The sequence below is a fragment of the Telopea speciosissima genome, chromosome 5 (assembly GCF_018873765.1).
Source record: "Telopea speciosissima isolate NSW1024214 ecotype Mountain lineage chromosome 5, Tspe_v1, whole genome shotgun sequence".
NCBI classification, from domain to species: Eukaryota; Viridiplantae; Streptophyta; class Magnoliopsida; order Proteales; family Proteaceae; genus Telopea; species Telopea speciosissima.
Window position 1 is genome coordinate 65,701,329 of NC_057920.1, and position 13,926 is coordinate 65,715,254.

Here is a 13,926-nt window from a genome sequence, read left to right on the forward strand (position 1 = left end):
CTCTAGATTCGCTTGTAAATAAGGCAATAGCCGCAAAGGAAAAAAGAAATGCTGCAAAGAATGGCCAACACCACAACCATATCTCCAGAAACAAAGACTATACCAACTGACACTTAAGGTTAAGTAGCTACTAAACTCATCAACAGCTTGTAAAAATGGGAAACTGACTTACGTGAAAAAGAACTCTTGTGAAGCGTAGTTTATTCCACCACCAACTGTATCACCAGATGTAAAAGTTGGGCCAAAGGTCTCTCCCTTTCCTTGCCCTCGATAAAGCAGTCCATCATCCCCATGGTACCCATAGCTGTTTGCTTCCCAACTGAAAAAGAAAAGAAACTTAACCAAGTAGTAGAACCACAACGAAGGTTCTAAAATCAAATAATGAACTGTGGGTTTTTCCAAATCTGTAAATAACTGAAGGCAAAGACAAATGATGAAACAATACTGACAAAATTAAACTAATTTCATCCATGAAAAACTCGACGATTCAACGGTAGCATATTCAACTGTAGTTCCATCCCCACACATGAATTTTGTTAGTTATAAATCCCACAATTTTTTGTTAGTTATAAATCCTATTGTTTCGGTTACCTGACATAAAACGTGAAGACAAATAGCATTAAATTTTACTAATTCAGGCCCAACTAAAGTCCACTGAGATAAACAGAAACCCCAGTAACATGTTGACTAACATTATATGAATTTTTCTTTCTTTTGATTAATAAATAGCATATGTTTATATACTTTTAATATATCCTCTTATTAACTTTCAAATTGTATGTGTTATGACCTAGGAATCCTTAATGTGATTGCCAGGTGATGAGGTATGCTAGCCTGAAGTAAATCAATGGTAACAAACCTACAGAAACCAGAATTGGTGTAATCCAAAACACAGCAGAAACTTTGACTAAATAAAACTCTAAAATGATGAACCTGATGAAGGTGAAAATAAGATATCAAAGAGAGCCTATGGGGGTGCTTAAGTGGTAAAAAGATCAAGGGAAATTAACGATTGGATGGTGAGAAACTAACAAATAGGAAGCCAAAAAAAAACAGCAAAATAGTAAGTCGAGAAAACTAACATAACTCATAAACCAGCCATCCAATGGACACAAGATTAATGTTGAATGGAGTAGGAATGGAAGAGAGTAACATAGTTCAATATCAGTCCAAACTGATGGCTAGATTCTTAGAATCTATCAGCTGAAGTTTAAGCTATGTTGCTGTTCAACAATAGGTAACAGACATAAACAGTGCAGGAACCAGACTAACAGAATATGAGAGAACTTAATGACAGTGTTAGAAATTAAGTAAGAACAAAGAATGAGGTTAGAAGTCACCTAGGGATGCACACGGTAGGAATTTGGTGGCTGGAGTGCTTGCTGAAACAGTGTATGACAGAAGAAAATCAAAAGACAATGGAGAAAAGAAGAAAAGGATACGACCAATAGGTATCACCACCTATGGACTGCAGTTGGGCATTGCCATCCTCCCTCCAAGGCTTCACCACCTAGGATGCAACTGAATCACCACAGTTCACCACTCTCAAAGAGCAAGAAGAAGATTCAATCAATATCGTGTGCACTTGTAGCCCATACACTTCATTTATAATAAGCATAGGGACAATACAAGAAACTCCACCAGCGTTTGCTGCCGGTCCCAAGCCCGGATAAAGGAGGAGGGTTGGTGCATCAGGTCAGCAGCCGGCACCAAAAAATAAACCCTAGCCAAACCCTTTTAACATGGATTCTAGAACCTTATATTATCAATGTTAAGCTATGGTTGTTGCCCACCAGCATAAGCAACGCTCTACACTATGACCCAGCTGTAGTGAAAATTAAGCAAGTGTTAGCGAGGACATGCCCTGTAAGTGACAGGCCGCGTCGACGCCCAGATGCAATGACAAGTAGGCAAGGGTTCTCGTAACATCGACGTGTATGGGTAAAGAAGCTAGTCCAAAAGCATAGGATAAGGTTAGCATCTTGGAATATTGGATCTTTAATGCTTAAGAATCTAGAATTTGTTATGAGGAGAAGAAGGATTATGATGCAGATCCTAGCCTCCTCGAATTGAAGAAGCCACCCTAAACCTAGGGTTTTAGTAGGAGCCTTAGTTTAGTTTAGTTTATTTCCATACTTAGTCTTTATTTTGTGTTTTTAATTGAACCGAGTTAAATTGGTTGCATCCAATTGGTTCAATTGGTCTAATTTAAGTGAAGTGATCCTATTGGCTAAGAGGTTCTTATATCCTATTGGCTACTAGGGAATCTTCTTTTGTTTTAAGTGAAGTGATCCTATTGGCTAAGAGGGTCTTATATCCTATTGGTTACTAGGGAATCTTCTTTTATTTTAAGTAGTTTAAGTTGTTTTTAAGTCATTAGGGTCAATTGAGTCTTTTTAAGTTTTTTTAATTGTTTTAAATCACTTAATTGTACTCCTCCACAGTTTTGGATGGAGATTAGAGTTGTATTAGTCCTAGGAATTAGGCCTTTTGGCCTCTTATTTAATAAGAATCGTGGGAGAGGCTCCCCCACCAAGTTTATGTTTTAAAATTTTCGTTTCCTGCTGTTAGCTTTTGCTGCTGCTGCTGCTGCTCTTCTCAGAGAACTGCCTTGTGAGTAATATCAAGGTGAGGGCTGGTGGACTCCGGACACTCCTTGCTTCTTGTAGATCGGGAGGTGCTTTTTCTTCTACAAGCTGTTTCTACTTGCTGTTTTCAGATCCACTGCAAAACAAGTAAGTTATTTAAATTTCCTGCAACTACCTTGCTGTTTCTCACCTTCTAACCTAGACCTACACCCTCCCAATCGATTCCCATAAACCCTAGCTACCATAAGTCTGTCCAGCCATTATCCTCCATCAGTTCTCCTCCAAAATCTAACCACGGATCCATCACAGCAGACCCTCCACTCGACTGCCATCTCAGCCCCAACTTACAACTCTAAACCCTAATCCCCTCATCCCTCTAAAACCCCAAAACCCTAGGATTCCCAGATCAGTCACTTCTGCCCATCAACGGCTGGACAGACTGATCGAATGTTCTTCCCCTCATTGAAAAACTCGACCAGAACCTGATCCCAAACTTCCATCTTAAAACCCTAGTTCCAGCCTAGAATCTAAAACCTAAAACCCAAAACCCTAACCTAGAATTTCTGGAATTTTAATTTCTTGTTCAAACCTAACCAAACCTAGTACATTAGGACCTTTAAAACCAGCATATTAAAACCCTATAAACCCTATTACCATTAGTTAACCCTAACCCTAATTTTTGTCCTATTTAGCTTAAGCTGTCCCAAACCAGCAGCCTTGTTAAGTGATCCTATTACCCTGGCTCCTAGTGGGATTACTCCTACCAAGGACTACATCAGATTAACATAACCGGTATTCATAGTTCTAAAACTCGAGAATGACAAGATCTCAAATCTGCATTGTTTTGAGAAACTCGACTGAAATCTCGCCGAAATGGCACAAACCACCTACTAAATAGGCAGCAACTCGACCCATTTCGAAGAAAACTCGACAGTTTTGTGGTTTTGGACCTAGAGAAGGGAGGAAAGTCTTGGATCTTGGTTTTTTTGCCACAGCACTACAAAGAGATTGATTTCTGCTTACTATGGAAGATTTGGCTACATACAATTATTTCAGGTAAGGTTACTATTCCCAAAAACTATTTTTTGAAAAAAATATGACAAATACTTGTTGTATGGGAAAAAGTTTTTTATATGTTACACACCGGAGGCTGATCTACGACCTCACGTTGTCGAAATTTTAGGGAGTTTGGGACATAGAAGACTAGTGAAGTAGGGTATCTATGACTAATGTATTGTTCACTGTTGGGTGTCGATGTAATATGCATTGTGAACACTTCACTGTGGAGGGTTTGTAGTAGAAACTTTAAGTCTTTAACTATTTCTTAAATAATTTTCAGTATTATGTGTTTTCATCCATTATTGCATAATTCACTTGTTTTACTTGTCAATTATGTGTCATAGTACTCAAACAATGTGTAGAACAGGCAATTTTACATTAAGGGTTTGACGTTTACTGCCAACCAAGGATGTGAATCCAGAACACCAAATTGGGTGGGTTTTTTTTTTTTTTACAATTTGAAGATTAAAACATGTTTATTAAGCCTAAAACAAGCTTCCCTTAAAGTTTCGGAGTCAACTATGGCCATTTGCCCACCAAAACAACATTACCGAGACCAAAAAAAAACATAAACTCACCGAGATCTCGGTGGTCTCAACCTGATCAAGACACCTCCTCGAGACGAATTTTTGAACCTCGTCTGTATTCAAGTGACAAGATATTATTGGAAAAAATAGGTTGTCAATATAATTAGCACTTACACACCCCAAGTAGGATTGAATGAAAATAGTAAGTTACAATTTTGGGAACAAATGGATCGATTAGTGCAAGGATTTAGTCAAGGAGAAAAGATTATTATAGGCAGTTCTAGACATGTTGGGAGAGATCATAGAAGCTATTAATGTGTACATGGAGGATATGGTTTTGAAGGGAGGAATGAGGATGGGATCTCAGTTTTAGATTTTGTTGTTGCTTATGATTTATATATTGTAAACACTCACTTTGAAAAGAGATAGGAGCATTTAGTTACTTTTAGAAGTGGGCATCATAGTAGCCAAATAGATTTCTCCCTAACAAGAAGGTCCGATAGATTGTTATGTAAGGACTGCAAGGTTACACCAGGAGAGAGCCTAACCACACAACATAGATTAGTGGTCATGGATATGTGCCTCATTACACAGAATTGTAAGAAAGGTGAGTTTACTTGCTCTAGGATAAGGTGTTGGAGCTTAAAAAGAGATACCTTGAAATCATTTGCCGATAAAGTGGTAAAACAAGGGAAGTGGGACTTTGAGGGAGACGCTAAGATTGTGGCAAAAGCCAGTGCAAAGAAATATGAAGATCTTTTTAACAATCAGAACATAAAGGAATGGGAAAAAATATCTATAAGATAGCTAAATGAGGGAAAGGAAGAGTAGAGAACTCAACCATGTTAGATGTATTAAAATTGAAGATGGTAAAGTACTAATAATAAGGGATGAGGATATTAAGGAGAGACGGAAAGATTATTCTACATTCTACTAAATGAAGACAATTCGAGTAATAGTGTCCTCTGGAAGACAGTATTACCCACCAAGACACCGCATCTCGTAAATATGTAAGAAAGATTAGGGTGTCTGAAGTAAAAGAAGTTTTAAGGAGGATGAAAGTAGGTAAGGCACTAGGCCCAAATGAAGTCCCAATAGAAGTGTGGAAAAGCTTAGGAATCTATGGCTTATCTTGGCTAAACAAGCTATTTGATAATATTATGAGCACAAGGAAAATGCCAGATGAATGGAGGAGAAGCATTGTGGTTCCGATTTATAAAAATAAAGGTGATATTCAAAGCTGCAGTAACTATAGGGTGATAAAACTAATGAGTCATACTATGAAATTATGGGACAGGGTTATTGATAGTTGAAACCCACTTGAGGCAAGAAAGAGATTGCAAGAAGGATCTCCATATGGTCTTTATTGACCTAGAAAAAGCTTATGACAAAGTCTCTAGAGAGTTAATCTGTGAAGTACTAGAGAACGAAAGTGTTTCAAGTAAATATAGGGAAATAATTAAAGATATGTATGATCGTGTGGTGACTAGTATAAGAACTATGGAGGGTCAAGGTAGTTAATTCTTAATTACAATCGGATTACATCAAGGATCAGCTTTAAGCCCTTATTTGTTTGCGCTTATCATGGATGCTTTAACCAAAGATATTCAAGATGAGATTCTTTAGTGTATGCTTTTTGCTGATGATATTGTTTTGTTGGATGAGACAAAAGAGATTAACGTCAAGTTGGAGTTGTGGAGATCAACCTTTGAATCAAAAGGTTTTAAGATGAGCAGAACGAAGACAGAGTATATTGTGTGTAACTTTAGTTACAGTAGGATGGATAATGAGGGGGTGAAAATTGATGAGACGGAGATGCCGCAAAGTGATTATGTTTGGTATCTGGGCTCAATCATAAATAAAGAAGGTGATATAGAGGATAATATTTCCCATAGAATTAAAATAGGATGGATGAAATGGAGTGCGGAGAGGTGTGTCTAAAGGTTATGGTGTGTCCAAAGTGTTGTATGATCGACATATTCTTTTAAAACTTACAGGAAAATTTTATAGGACAGTCATAAGAATGGCTATGATGTATGGTGTAGAATGATTGGAGTTAAGAAGCATCATACAGATAAACTCAATGTAGCGGAGATGAGAATGTTGAGATGGGTGTTTGGCAACACTAGGAAGGATAAAGTAAGGAATGGTCATATTAGAGCTGATTTGGGAGTAGCTCAGATACATGATAAGCTACACGAAAGTCGTTTGAGGTTGCATGGCCACGTTCAACAGAGGCCTTTGGATGCTCCAGTATGGAGGAGTTATTTGATTCAGATTGAAGGAACTAAAAGAGCAAGGGGCAGACCTAAAATGACCCGAGTAGAAGTGGTGAGGAAAAACATGCATAGCTTAGGCCTTGTATCAAGTATGACCTCGAATTGAGTTGATTGGAGGGCAGGGATCCATGTGGCCCATCGTATTTAGTTGGGATAAGGCTGAGTTCTTGTTGTGTGTTGTTGTATAGGACCAATACAAGAAAGGGAACTCCCTATGGCGCTGCCAACCAAGTTTTATAGAAAAAGAAACTACAACCATGGAAATAGAAAGTACATGAAAATAGAAACTCCGACTTAGCCTAACTATTAACTAAGTAGCTAATACATGGAAATAACAACTAAATAATTAGAAACTCAAAAGATCATGGCAGTTCCACACATAGTTGTCATGGCAGTTAGGCGACCCAAGGCGACACCGAGTAGGCGACCAAGGCACCCAAGTCTACCAAAGCGCCTGGACGCCTAGGTGTCGCCTAGGCGACGCCTTGACACCTACTTCCCCATCTTTCCCATGCAAGTGGCTTCATGGGGCCCACACTAAGTACCATGTGAACAGCATCACATGAACAATACCACTTGAACAGTCTTTTTCCTTTAACAACATCACCAGGTCTATTTTCTTCCATTCTCTTCTCCTTTTCCCTACCTATATTCAATTGTTCATGCAAATTTGATGCTGTTTAATCAAAGATGGGTCACCCCCTGGCTGTCCTATATCAGAATGTGTATCCAACAAATCAGAATAGGAATCAGCTATAATAGCCAACCAGCCTATATAGGTCCCCTCTAGGGGCTGATTGGGTTGACTGAACCCATTAGTCCACCTCCAATCCATACCTAGAAGACTAGAACTATTCCCTTCTCTACCTGGCCCGCACTGTGATGCAGAAAAATGACAGAAGTGGGCTGATTTTAGTGGAAATACACTTTGGATTGAATTGCACATGCATTGGGCCTTTGGTCCAACAGATTTTAACTGAAAAAGGCAACTTAAATGGGCCCATAATGTGGGTATTAGTTAGAAATACGAGATTTTACATTATTAGTTAAGTTGGAATCCTAGTTCGAATAGGCGCTGTTTTAAATCTTTTATTGGCTAATTAAGTAGCTAATTTGATTAGTAGTAAGTTTAGGCTATTTAAAGTCATGTTAGGAGTAAGATTTTAATACAATGATTTAAGTATCGGTATCGGGTATCGTTACATGGCATTCGTCCATTCGGCGGAGATGAATGTTTTCAAGCAGGGGAGAGCTGCTGCAGAGCTACAGCCCTACAACCGCAAGAAGAAGAAGAACAAGCTGCTGCCCAAGTGATGTATTCAGTCCATACTAAGTAATTTATCCCTAAGTGTTTCTTTATGTTTAAGTTGAACCAAACTAGTTCAACCTTTGGTTCAGCTTTGGTTCAGTTTAAGTGACTTGAGTCACTTTTGTTTTAATTATGTAATTTTCGGTTTAGGCCAGGGGTATTTTTTACTTTTAAGCTATTTAGGTTTTGGGCTGTTGAGCCCTACTTAAGCTAATGAAATCGTGGAGCTCTAGCAACTCTACTTTTATGAAAAATATGAAAATTGCTTAGCAAGCTGCTGCTTCTCTTCTCCTTGTGAGATTGCTTTGTGTGTGATCAAGGCAAGGTGGGATTGGTGTTTAATCCAATCGACATCCTGTGGTGTGAAGCCCGGGTGGTTTGAACAAGCTTCTTCAAGTGTTCTTAATGTAGTCCTAAATAGGTAGGAGACCTACTAGGAGCCAGACAACAGGATCAATCACAAAAGGGGGCTGCTGGTACGAATGGACAGCACTAGGATTTAGGTTAATTCTAGGGTTTAGGATGGGGATTTGGGAATGGGTCTTATATGGCTTTAATATGCAGGTCTAGGGGGTTATTATGGGATAAGAATAATTGGATTTGGGAAGGTTTTAAAATTCTGCAATTCTGGACAGAATTGAGTTGCAGGAATTGGGTTTTAATGGAGCGGAGGAATGGAGGGGATAGAGTGGGAGTTATGAGCTGGATTTTGGATCGAGTGTAGGGGGAAGTGTGGGGGTTGTATGCTGGAAGTTTGGTTTGAAACTGATGGACAGATCTGTAGTTATGAGGGAGTCCTAATTAAGGTAGGAGTTGCAGGTTTAATGGAGGTTAGGGTTTGATGGATGGAAGGGGTGTGGATTAGGTTACAGGATGAAGAGGGGAAGGATATATGCAGGAAATTAAAACTACTTACTGGTTTGATCTCCTTCAAAGGCAGCAGCATCAGCTTGAAGAAGCTCGATTGAAGAAGAAGAAGAACCTCCCGGTACTGGACAGACGCAAGGAGTCGTGAGAGTCCACTCACCCTAGCACCTTGAGAACCACAAGGCAACACTCACACAAGGGAGCAATAGCAGCAACAAAGGCAGCAAGCATAAAGCTGAGTTTTATTAATCAAATTCGTATGTAATGCTGGTCTCTCTTACAAACTTATATAGAAGACTCAAAAATAGACTTAGACACCAAAAAAGAATAGCCTAACCCTATCCCTAACCTATTAGGTAACTTAAACTGACTAGAAAACTAGATTACTAAAGGAAATAGACTCACAACATGGCTGGACTTATAGAGTCCTAATCCATCCCAACTTACATTACATGACCACTTAAGTTGTCACATGAACACTTAACCAAGTCACATGATCACTTAAATTGAACCAATTGAAAGCAACCAATTTGAACCGGTTCAATTAAAAAACATAAAAATAATTTAAGTATTGGGCTAATCCCGTATGCAACCGATATACCCCTAGTTTAGACTCATTAAAGTGGCCTATTACATAGAAAACCCTTGGGATCAAAGGTCTAACATATATATATCCCAGCCCTAGACTTATTCCTACTAAAATAAGCCCATTTGGGTGATGAATCTGCATCAACTCTCCCCAGCTTGAAAAAATTCGTCCTCGAATTTTGCAGTGATGAGGGGGGGAACAACTTGTGAGTAGCAGCTTTGACCATCCAGAAACAGAATTCCAGTGAAGCAGGAACATTGGGGATAAAATCTCCAAGGCGTGGAGCTTTCTCTTCAAAGAACCATGGTGGCATAACAAACTCTATGTGTTCTTTCTTTGAATCAACAGCAACTATCAATGTTTCGTCCATAGAGCCTTTAGTGTTAGCAACCTTCTCATCTAATGCATGAGACACAAGCTCCACCTCTTCAAGAACAGCATCTTGAAGGCCATTGTTTTCCTTTGGGATGCTCTCAATCAACTTTTCATCTTCTACTGTTTCAGCTTTGTCTACTTTGTTCTCTTTAATGTATACATCTTCAGTAGAATCTTCTACAATTGTGTTTTGGACCTCCACATCAATTTGATGGCCGAGCTTCCCAACCATGATCTCAACTACTGGTGTAGCTTGGTCTACTTGAATTTCTTTAGCTATAGGTTCTTGAATCTGTTCAACACAAACCGCCTTAGTAGAATCTTCTATTGGTACATCCGTCATTGGTGAAACATCAAACACAGTCGATGCCACTTGCATTTGAGTTGACATGTTCGGCAGTCCCTGTGGCTGTACAATCAATGTGATCACCTTTGGTTGTAACCTTATTAGAGTAAACAAATGGTATAGACGGTGTCGATCAGGTAGGACGCACGAGTTGTTTTCAGGTTCAATCCAACCTTGTCGATCGTCCAACCAATTACAACCTACTGCAATATCGCTCCTTGGAGATGGTACCGGCTTACATCAAGCACCATCATGGTATGAAGAACACTCAAATTAAACAAAGACTTTACCTGTAGGCATGATGCAAATCTCTCCTAATTGGGACAACATATCCACCACAGATTGTGAAATAATATTGTTACGTCGCCTCTCATCAACAACTAATATGGTTGTGTTCCCATTGGATAGACGAACTCGGGTCTTGAAAACAAAGGGAGGTGGGTCTTTCGAGGCTTGGTTGGAGCTTCCCTCAGCCATAGCTCTAATACCAATTTAATGTAGTCTTAGATAAGTAGGAGACCTACGAGGAGCCAGACAACAGGACCAATCGCAAAAGAGGGTTGCTGGTTCGAATGGACAGCACTAGGATTTAGGTTAATTCTAGGGTTTAGGATGGGAATTTGGGAATGGGTCTAATATGGCTTTAATATGCAGGTCTAGGGGGTTATTATGGGATTAGAATAATTGGATTTGGGAAGGTTTTAAAATTCTGCAATTCTGGACAGAATTGAGTTGCAGGATTTGGGTTTTAATGGAGTGGAGGAATGGATTATGAGCTACATTTTGGATCAAGTGTAGGGGGAAGTGTGGGGGTTGTATGCTGGAAGTTTAGTTTGAAATTGATGGACAGATCTGTAGTTATGAGGGAGTCCTAATTAAGGTAGGAGTTGCAGGTTTAATGGAGGTTAGGGTTTGATGAATGGAGGGGGGTGTGGATTAGGTTAGAGGATGAAGAGGGGAAGGATATATGCAGGAAATTAAAACTACTTACTGGTTTGGTCTCCTTCAAAGGCAGCAGTAGCAGCTTGAAGAAGCTCGATTGAAGAAGAAGAACCTCCCGGTACTGGACAGACACAAGGAGTCGTGAGAGTCCACTCACCCTAGCACCTTGAGAACCACAAGGCAACACTCACACAAGGGAGCAATAGCAGCAACAAAGGCAGCAAGCATAAAGCTGAGTTCTATTAATCAAATTCGTATGTAATGCTGGCCTCTCTTACAAACTTATATAGAAGACTCAAAAATAGACTTAAACACTAAAAAGGAATGGCCTAACCCTATCCCTAACCTATTAGGTAACTTAAACTGACTAGAAAACTAGAATACTAAAGGAAATAGACTCAAAACATGGCTGGACTTATAGAATGCTAATCCAGCCCAACTTACATCACATGACCAGTTAACCAAGTCACATGATCACTTAAATTGAACCAATTGGATGCAACCAATTTGAACCGGTTCAATTAAAAAACATAAAAATAACTTAAGTATTGGGCTAATCCCGTATGCAACCTATATACCCCTAGTTTAGGCTCATTAAAGTGGTCTATTACATAGAAAACCCTTGGGATCAAAGGCCCAACATATATATATCCCAACCCTAGACTTATTCCTAATAAATAAGCCCATTTGGGTGATGAATCTGCATCAGTTCTTCCTCAAGTTGGAGCTGCTGCCATCTGCAAGTAAGTTTGAATTTCCACCATCAAAATCCTTTCATATTTCAACCACAGTCCCTTCATATCATTCCCCTCACTCGACCTTAACCTCAGTCCCATTTAATTTCTGAAACCATAGTTCCCCTCATCTCTCATTAAGCCCTAGAACCCAAAAATCCTATTTATCCAATTCCAACCATTAGAATCCACCCTTATCATGACCGAGTGTTCACTCCTACCCTAGGAGAACTCGATCCAAACCCCTGCCCCTAAATCCACCTCTAAACCCTAGAAACCCCTACATCCTTCTTCTAGAAAACCCAAAAACTAACCCTAAATTTTCTGAAATTTTAAAACTCATTCAAACTTAACCGAACTTAGCTCATTAGGTTCCTCTAACCTGCCCAGCTTTACCAAATAAAATCCAATCCTAGTTTCCTAAGCCCTAACACTAGTTATAAATCCTCAATTCTGTCCATTTGGCCAACAGCTTTAGAAAGTCCTGGTTATTGGCTCCTAGTAGACCTTTTGTCTACCTAGGACTACATTAGCAAGAGAAGTCAAGTTCTGTTGTTTCCAATCTTTCTCTTGGCCTTTGCTATGATTTTGGTTTTAGGTTGAGGAGATTTTTGTCTCAGCCTCGTTCTAGTACTATTAACATTATTTTCTCTTCTGTCCTTAATAGTCATTGTATTCTTAAATATTTTATTTCGTTCTCAAACTTAGTTTCCAGCTCACCAAGCTGAATTTTAGTTCTTTCGTTGAAATAGAAGCATGTCGAACATCTCTGACATAAGAGGATCATCAACAATAAGAACCCTGAAATTGGCAGCAATATTCCAACTCACATCTTAAAATATTCAGAAAATACCCTGAGATAACACAACCCTCTAATAACGAAATAGAATCATATGGTTCATGAAGAAATTACCATCTCTCTATTGCAACATATAAGATGTTTGGTGATTTCTTAAGTTTTTTCTTTTGTGGGACTTCATGGATAGGCAACTGCAATCGCATAACACGATATAGATTGAGGGAGGAATCAATCTCTGGTTTGGCATACAATGCCCACTGACTTCACCAGCAAAAAAGCTAGGAAAATTATTTTCCCAGTATTTATATCTCATTCCAAAGTTGCTTCCTGGCTATTACAAGTTAGCAGTCAATTACAAAATATCAAAAAGAAAAAAGACGAAAAAAGACATACAAGAGTACTGTATACAAAGCAAAAGAGTGAAATACGGAATTGGATTCTTACCCGGGTTGTCTTCGCATCTTAAAATGTTCGTTTGTAAACCCAATAGCAATCTGACCCTTTGCTCCTGCATTCTTCACGAAGATCTCGAAATAGTACATAAGCCTCTTCACTGGTGCCGGACAATTCGCTTGTACAACTCCCACATCGTGTCCATGCAAATTAACACTTGTATACTGAACAGATAGCTTATCCATCGAAACCACCAGAAACCCACCAGAGCTATTTATGGTATTGAGATGGGTCGGGACCTCTTCTACCTCCTCAACGTCCATATCACCAGTGCCCTGACGCAAGCTGAATTTTGAGAGGTCAGGACTAAATCCACCACTATCCTGATCAATTATCATTTGAATAAAAAAGCAATCTCTCTTCTTGATTTCGTCGCCAGTTTCACAATAACCTTTACAGAGAGAAATTTCTTAAGGAATTATTAAAAGGGGAAAAGAAAACAAACGCGATCTCAAAATCCCTTCTTGTCAGCGGGACTTGACTCACTCCCACTCTGACAGAGCTCACCAATGCGGAAACCCTAGTTTCTCTTCGAATACAGAGAAATTCAGTTTGTTTCTGCGTCAGAGATTGGATGAAGTAACCCCAATATTAGACTCTCAATAAGGAATCGATTTTCGGGTTTAATGGTTGGATTACTGGAGAAAACAGAGATGCGAGCTCCGAAGCTAAAAGAACTATAGAAGTAGAGAGAGACAAGACAGCGAGGGGAGAAGAATCTATAAAATGACGAAACGCGTTCGTCGACCACCGAAACGTAGAATAATGATAGAACGAAAATACCCTTTACCAATCGATGCACGTTTCACGTGACTTGCTACCGGCTTGTGCATTTACGATTTCCAAGCATCGTCAACGTGTCACGACTCACGAGAGAATGTGACAGGTTTTGGTTGACTGAATTGTATAGCTAGCATGTCCATGCGTGTCTCCGGGATCCGGCTCCTCTCCAACCACGGGATCCGGATCCTCTCCAAGGGAGCTCAGCACCCAAGGCACTCAGGGAACATCCAAGGATTGGGTTGTCTGCCGCACATATCTTGGTGTACGCCGAGGGAT

The 13,926-nt window shown here is 39.5% G+C and overlaps 1 protein-coding gene across 2 annotated transcripts in view; it reads right to left on the reverse strand.

Moving 5' to 3' along the window:
• Positions 1-13,435, reverse strand: part of LOC122662286 (ran-binding protein M homolog) — a 42,271-nt gene extending 28,836 nt beyond the window's left edge. The window contains exons 1-2 of one of the 2 annotated variants that reach the window (XM_043857876.1): positions 12,859-13,435; positions 173-319 (exon numbers count right to left, since the gene is read on the reverse strand). In XM_043857876.1, the coding sequence (XP_043713811.1) occupies positions 173-319; positions 12,859-13,205 (494 nt within the window). In that variant the 5' untranslated portion in view covers positions 13,206-13,435. The remainder of the gene's footprint in view (positions 1-172; positions 320-12,858) is intronic. The other variant, XM_043857875.1, reaches the window with a different exon arrangement.
• Between the last annotated feature and the right edge of the window lie 491 nt (positions 13,436-13,926).